We start from the raw sequence: 7500 nt of genomic DNA, 5'->3' as shown, positions 1-7500 counted from the left end.
CGCTGCGCATGCATTACTCCCTCAAACTTTGAGAAATTCCTACACCTATGGCTTTTTAGTTTGCAGGATTGTGGGCTGTCCAAGCTTCATGACTTTCTGTTTGTCTGTATAGGTTTGTCCGCAACAATCAAAATCCCAACCAGAATCCGTTTCTCAATATAGATGGTGAAGCAGAGGCGGTAAGTACAGTTTATTACATTCAGTATCTATAGTACACCTCATTTATGGAGCGCCATCCGTGCCAAAAATCTCGTTGTCTCATATTAGTATAGACAAAAACACAACCATAGACTGTAGCGTTGCATCACTGGTTCTGACATTCTTCTTGGGATTTCCTACCCCCATGGGGTTCAATGCCTTATAGATTAGCCCATGTAAATAACTGTCAATTTGTGTTGTAGTTCTGTGTTGGTGGCATGGCCGTTCATTGGACGTGTTGCATTCCAAGAGAATGTATTAATATCGAGAGAAGTAGCTTGCTGTCTGATCGCGAGTGGGAAGCATTGTACAGCAAAGCTGAGGAATATTTGTGTCGCAACGATGACGTGTTCGATGATTCTATCCGCCATGTGGTCGTGATGAATACCATTCAGCATGCGCTTCCAGGCCGTGGTGTACGTAGCCTTCCACTTGCTGTTCAAAGGAATGAGGACGATCCATCACTGGTGCGGTAGTCTGGTGCTGTCACCACGCGGGATTGAACCCAGGCCATCATGGTCAGAGAACCAGACCTCTAACTACTAAGCTATACTAGTATAGTAAAAAATAATAAATAGTTAATTATTTGAATTAATCAATTAATTTAATAATTAAGAAATTACATTGGCACTAAAAGTCTGTAGCGTGTACTATGGGGTAAGGGAAATAACTGACAAGCTGTGACTCTCAGTCCAGAGTCCTACTACTGACTAACTCTATATGTTTGCAATTGTATACATACCTACCTACAACTAATGTCTTTGTTGCAGTGAGAGTGGTGTGTGTGTGTGTGTGTGTGTGTGTGTGTGTGTGTGTGTGTGTGTGTGTGTGTGTGTGTGTGTGTGTCAGTCACGTGTGTGTGTATGTGTGTGTGCTGTGTTGTAGGCAGATGTCGCCATCTTAGTCGTCGATGCCCGTCCCTGTGAGTTCGAGGCCGGATTTCAGGCTGGAGGCCAGACAAGGGAACACTCCGTTTTGGCAAGATTGTTGGGCGTCACACAGTTAGCTGTTGCTGTAAATAAAATGGACGCAGTAAGATCTCATTGCCTCCCTTCAAGACTGAAGTAATATTGAGATTTGTGTGTCACAGATCGAGTGGTTGCAAGAGCGTTTCAATGAGATTGTCCAGAAATTAGGACAGTTTCTCAAACAAGCTGGATTTAGGGTAATAAAGTTAATGGTGATTACTGTATTTGCTTGATTATCACCCCACCCCAACGGTTGGCCAGAGTCACATTAGCACTAATTAAAAGACTAAGAGGTGTGAAAATCTTAAGAGTCTTGGACAAAGTTGGGGGTGGGGGCTTACTTGAGCACTAGTGTATGGTAATACATTAATGGTGATTATGTCTTCAACTGTAAACTGTCCTTGGGGTGGGGGCTTACTCGAGCACTGGGGTAATAACCAAGCGAGTATGGTAATACATTAAAGGTGATTATGTCTTCAACTGTAAACTGTCGTTGGGTTAGGGGCTTACTTGAGCACTGGGGTCATAACCAAACTAGTACGGTAATACATTAATGGTGATTATGCCTTCTGTAAACTGTGGTCGGGGGTGGGGGCTTACTTGAGCACTGGGGTAATAACTAAACGAGTATGGTAATACATTAAAGGTGATTATGTCTTCAACTGTAAATTGTCGTTGGGTTGGGGCTTACTTCAGCACTGGGGTAATAACCAAGCAAGTATGGTAATACATTAATGGTGATTATGTCTTCAACTATAAACTGTCATTGGGTGTGTGGCTTACTCGAGCACTGGGGTCAACCAAACGAGTATGGTAATACAGTAAAGGTGATTATGTCTTCAACTGTAAACTGTCGTTGGGGTGGGGGCTTACTTGAGCACTGGGGTAATAACCAAGCGAGTATGGTAATACAGTAAATGTGATTATGTCTTCAACTGTAAATTGTCGTTGGGGTGGGGCTTACTTCAGCATTGGGATAAACCAAGCGAGTATGGTATACATTAATGGTGATCATGTCTTCAACTGTAAACTGTAGTTGGGGTGGGGGCTTACTTGAGCATCGGGGTAATAACCAAGCGACTATGGTATACAGTAATGGTGATCATGTCTTCAACTGTAAACTTTCATTTTGTAGGAAAGCGATGTGAAATACATACCATGTAGCGGTTTAACTGGCGTCAATTTGATACAACTAGCCGAGAAAGACAAACTGAGTATGTGGTATAAAGGTCCATGTTTGGTGGACAGAATAGGTCATATCCACTCAACACAATGATTCTCGTCGTCATCTCTTTCTCATCTCTATGTGTCATTACAGATGCATTCAAGCATGTACAGCGTCCGCTCGAGAAGTCATTTCGTTGTTCTGTATCAGATGTATTTAGAAGTCAGTGAATTCGATGCCGTTAATGTTATGACTTGGACTGTGTCATCTTGCTCTGTTTTGTTCTCTCTTCAGTTGGTGGATCGGGAATTACTGTAAGCGGCAAGATCGCATCGGGTCATATCCAAGTGGGTGAAGTAGTTGCTGTAATGCCTGCTGGTGACCAAGCTTTAGTAAAAGGTGAACAGACAGATTGACAAACACAGACAGACAGACAGACAGACAGACAGATCTTGAACTTAGTGTTATATGTAGCCTTTTCTGTATTAGCGTTGATGTTTTCAATAAATGTTCTTAGACAGACAGACAGACAGACAGACAGACAGACAGACAGAGACAGACAGACAGACATAGACGGATGGATGGACGGATGGACAGACAGACAGACAGACCTTGAACTTAGTGTTATGTGTAGCCTTTTCTGTAGTAGCGTTGATGTTTTCAATAAATGTTCTTAGACAGACAGACAGACAGAGATGGACATACAGGTAGGCAGACAGAGACAGACAGACATAGACAGACGGACAAACAGACAGAGACGGACATACAGGCAGGTAGACAGAGACAGACAGACAGACAGACAGACAGAGACAGACAAATAGACAGACAAGATTATGCATCACACAAGACTCTAAACGACTTAGAACGTGTTATTAATCATCAGACAGACAGATAGACAGACAGACAGACAGAGACAGACATACAGGCAGACAGACAGAGACAGACATAGATGGACATAGACAGACAGACAGAAGACAGCGACAGGCAAACAGACAGACAAGATTATGCATCACACAAGACTCTAAACGACTTAGAACGTGTTAATTAATCGTAGCAATTTCTATTCACGACGATTCAACTCAATGGGCCGTGGCTGGCGACCACGTCTGCATGACACTGACAGAAATCGACATATCAAAAACGCCGTAAGTGATTCGTCAGATTCATTCATCTCGGACCCTACAATTCTGTGTCACAGTGTCGGCAGCATGTTGTGCGATCCGTCGAATCCTGTCCGGCCGGTTTTGAAATTCCGCGCTCGAATAATCGTGTTCAATATTGAAATACCGATAACAAAAGGATTTCCGGTCAGTCGACAACACTTGAAATACGTTTGCAGGGTTATTGTATTCTGACTGTTTGCAGGTCATGTTGCATTATCAGTCGGTAAATGAAGCGGCTGTGATTAACCGACTTGTTAGTGTCTTGAACAAGAACACAGGAGAGGTGATCGCAAGGAAGCCGAGGTATTGTGTTGTGTAGGTATAGAGTTGATGTATGGGGATCCAACTAGCAGAGAATGTGATGACAAATAGGCTGATTAAGACAACAGTGACAGTTGCATATAGATGATGTTGTATGTACTGTAGTCATTGTTTCACGGGGTGTCACACGTGTGTGTGTGTGTGTGTGTGTGTGTGTGTGTGTGTGTGTGTGTGTGTGTGTGTGTGTGTGTGTGTGTGTGTGTGTGTGTGTGTGTGTGTGTGTGTGTGTGTGTGTGTGTAAGCCAAGGTATCGTGTCGTGTAGGCATAGAGTTAATCCAACAAGCACAAGATTTGATAACAAATATTCTGATTGAGACAACAGTGACACTCACATAATAACGAATGTTAATTAACAGACCATGTTCCGTGCACCCGAAAAATACCGTTTTATGGTAAATACCGTATCCATCCAAATACAAGCCCCACCAAAATTAAAGCCATGGGGCTTCAATTCAAATTGGTTTTGCAACTTAGTCTGAGAGTTGTTCTTAGTAAGAGACCTGGACTAAATAGAAGACCCGCCCTGTATCTGTCTGCAGCTGATGTGCCTACTCAATCACTGAAACTATCACATATTGTTTCAAGTGTGCAGGAATCACTACCAACATTGATGGCACGGAGGATGCTCTAATGACCTGCATGAAGGACGAAAGCACTATGAAGCAAGTCAAACATCATCTCTACCTCAAGTATTGACAAATCACAATCAGTGTTACAGAACAGGAGGAAGACGATCTAGCACTTTCAGAAGGAGTTATTCCTTTGAAGGCTTCACTGCAGACAACTTGTTCAATATAAGACCGTCTCAATACAAGCCCCAGGTCTTTTATTAGTACAGAAACAAGCATATTGCATTCCACCATTTAATACAAGCCTGGGTCTTTTATTAGTACAGAAACAAGTTTATTGCATTCCACCATTCAGTTCAAGCCCCGGGTCTTGTATTTAGACAGATACAGTATACTGTTCGCTTGTCATGCCACCTCCATCAATAAAGTGTCCACATAGAAATCCGGTCACAATATATTCAGACTGATCTGGACCCAGCTATAGGCACCTTAAAGTTGAACTGCCGTTTTTGCTTTGGGTTAGAAAATGCAACAGAATGACGAGGGACTGTCTCTTTGCTTGTCGTTTTGGAAAACAGAATATGCAGGGTTGTCCCCAGCATACAAAAGGCACGGCGCTCCGCCGTGCCTTGGCTTCCACTTGGTACAGGCCCGCCATGCTTTGCTGTATGAGTAGACAGTGATTAGCTATGAAGACAATGACTTGTATTTGTATTTTGAAAAGTGGGAAGTTGTTTCAGGCTAACAAGTAGTTCCTGGGATGCTTGGTTTGAAGATAAGACCAATTAGGACAAAGGCTGCCATATGGTATAAACTTAATTGTAATACAAGTACTCGAAAATAAACAGTGGTGGTCTTGCACTCTGCCCACTATTTAGGTCAGTATCTGATGGTAAAAAACGAAGTCTGTAGATGTCTGGCCTTCCTATCCTATATAAAAAGAGGTTCTCAACTTCTTGAGGTCTGGAAATTTTCCCACTCACATTAATCTACAGTAGCTATCATGTGGTCAAGCACAGTGAACTAAGACAGAGAGAAACTTTTTAAAAAATAAACCACTGTTCCTTTTGCGCCTGAGCATTCTGTGACAACAGTTTGTGGCATCTCAGCGTAAGCAAACCTGTATCAAAGCTTTGTGGTCTGACCATAAGAATTGGAATGGGCGGGACCAAAATTTAAGGTGGGCGTGGTTATTTCAGCTGTGCCTTACAAAATCCTGGGAACACCCCTGATATGTTTATGAAATTGGTCTAGTTTGGTCAGCTTGTGTAGTTGTCATGGGCCGTCCAGCACTCGGGTTCACACACACACACACACACACACACACACACACACACACACACACACACACACACACACACACACACACACACACACACACACTTTGTACCACAAAATTTGATGAACTAGTTGGAATCGTGACATTCTTGTGACTAACTTTAAGATTGTGTGTTTCAGATGTTTGAGTAAGCAGTCGACTGCTCTTGTCGAGATCGAGCCGGCTAGATCCGTCTGTGTTGAACTATTTAAGGATTTCAAAGATCTGGGACGGTTTATGTTGCAATCAGGTGGTACTACGATTGCAGCTGGGATTGTAACAGATATAATACAATAATATCAGCAAGTTTATTGGCACCATGTTTGGAGGGACTCATAAACACATCTGTGTCCCTGTTTTGTTACTACCATGAGACCACACACACACACACACACACACACACACACACACACACACACACACACGCACGCACGCACGCACGCACGCACGCACAAGATAAGGATTATGACAAAAATTATTGTATATTGTATATGCCCTTCCTTGGTTTGTCCTTAACTCCCTACTATAGTACAAAAAGGCTGTCCTCCCTCCATACAACAAACAAAGAATGCACTTTCACCTTCAGTGAAGGTTAATGGTGCAAGAATGCAAACATATCAGATACCACAGCAAAGGTCTAGACTAAAGCTATGGACAGAAATCAGCAAAAGCATGGCACCCCAGTAGTGATGGTGTAAGTGTTTTAATTGTAGGATATGCTTTCTTGGTATGAGAGCTTCCAGCCTATCCTCTCTCTCTCTGTCTCCTGTGCACATTCAAAAGTCTGTGGACAACCAAACATGCACTTGCAGTTTCAATGAAGGGTAATTGTTGGTGCAAGAACACACGCAAACCGGATTTCTCACTATAGCTATGATGTGTTAACATATGGGAAAGAACACCAATAATTTGGCACTCTGGTATCCATCTCTGCTAGTGCATGGTCAGCTGTAGACTGCAGACTCACTCGTAGACTGCAGTCTGTTGTCTGGGTTTGACTCGCACTGCCTTTCCTGTAGTCTGGTGATGATGCAATTGTTTGTTTATTGGATACTCTTTCTTGCTGGACTATCCTCTCTCCCACGCTCAAACGTTTGTAGAAACGAAAATCAAACATGCACTAGCTTGTAGAAGACTGCAATACCAGAAATTTCCTGCCAAATGTATTGACAACAATACATCCGTTCATGGTGTGATAACGGATAATGAAAGTTCACCAATATAATTGACCTTACACACCCACACTGGACAGATAAATCGATAGATCAGATTTCATCTGCTGTCTTACGTACGCCACATACTTCTCTGGTTTGTGCGTTCCAACCTTCCTGCGGAATCCTACCATGTCTGAACTTCCCGTTTTAGAAATTAAGACTGATATTCTCGTTATTGGTTCTGGACCCGTTGGGTCCACGTTCGCACGCGTGCTGGTCGAGAATGGTCGCAATGTGCTAATGGTGGAGGCCGGTCCATACACGTCCAGACGACCGGGATGGCACCTCAAGAATTCCTACGTGTACCAGCGAGATTTCAACTCGTTCACCGGTCTCATCTCTTCGCACCTCCACGACTCGTCCGTTGCGACGTCCAACAAGCCGACAATCACTCTCGATCCGTCCGCATTTCACGTTGACTTGACCGACGACAAGTACAAGGGGTGAGAGTTAAGGCACTAGAGTTTAATTGAGACTGTTAGGGCACGAGAGAGTTTGAGAGTGTTAGGGCACTAGAGGTTGAGACTGTTGACTATGCTAAGGCACTAGAGTTTGAGTCTGTTGGCTATGCTGAGGCACTAGC

The 7500-nt window shown here is 43.3% G+C and overlaps 2 protein-coding genes across 5 annotated transcripts in view; both read left to right on the top strand.

The window, feature by feature from the left end:
* The window catches only part of LOC134183338 (HBS1-like protein), a 6989-nt gene extending 975 nt beyond the window's left edge, over positions 1-6014 (top strand). For 3 of the 4 annotated variants that reach the window (XM_062650839.1, XM_062650838.1, XM_062650837.1), the window contains 11 exons: positions 113-179; positions 402-665; positions 1084-1230; positions 1289-1363; positions 2302-2419; positions 2485-2553; positions 2626-2730; positions 3386-3476; positions 3530-3638; positions 3697-3797; positions 5844-6014. In XM_062650839.1, the coding sequence (XP_062506823.1) occupies positions 417-665; positions 1084-1230; positions 1289-1363; positions 2302-2419; positions 2485-2553; positions 2626-2730; positions 3386-3476; positions 3530-3638; positions 3697-3797; positions 5844-6000 (1221 nt within the window). In that variant the 5' untranslated portion in view covers positions 113-179; positions 402-416 and the 3' untranslated portion in view covers positions 6001-6014. Of the gene's footprint in view, positions 1-112; positions 180-401; positions 717-1083; positions 1231-1288; positions 1364-2301; positions 2420-2484; positions 2554-2625; positions 2731-3385; positions 3477-3529; positions 3639-3696; positions 3798-5843 lie in introns of those variants that run through there. The other variant, XM_062650840.1, reaches the window with a different exon arrangement.
* Positions 6015-6967: 953 nt separating this feature from the next.
* Positions 6968-7500, top strand: part of LOC134182805 (uncharacterized) — a 3603-nt gene continuing 3070 nt past the window's right edge. Inside the window, exon 1 of the mRNA XM_062650249.1 lies at positions 6968-7360. Within this exon, the coding sequence (XP_062506233.1) occupies positions 7047-7360 (314 nt within the window). The 5' untranslated portion in view covers positions 6968-7046. The remainder of the gene's footprint in view (positions 7361-7500) is intronic.

This window comes from Corticium candelabrum, chromosome 8 (assembly GCF_963422355.1).
Source record: "Corticium candelabrum chromosome 8, ooCorCand1.1, whole genome shotgun sequence".
NCBI lineage: Eukaryota > Metazoa > Porifera > Homoscleromorpha > Homosclerophorida > Plakinidae > Corticium > Corticium candelabrum.
This window is presented reverse-complemented; position numbering and strand designations above follow the sequence as displayed.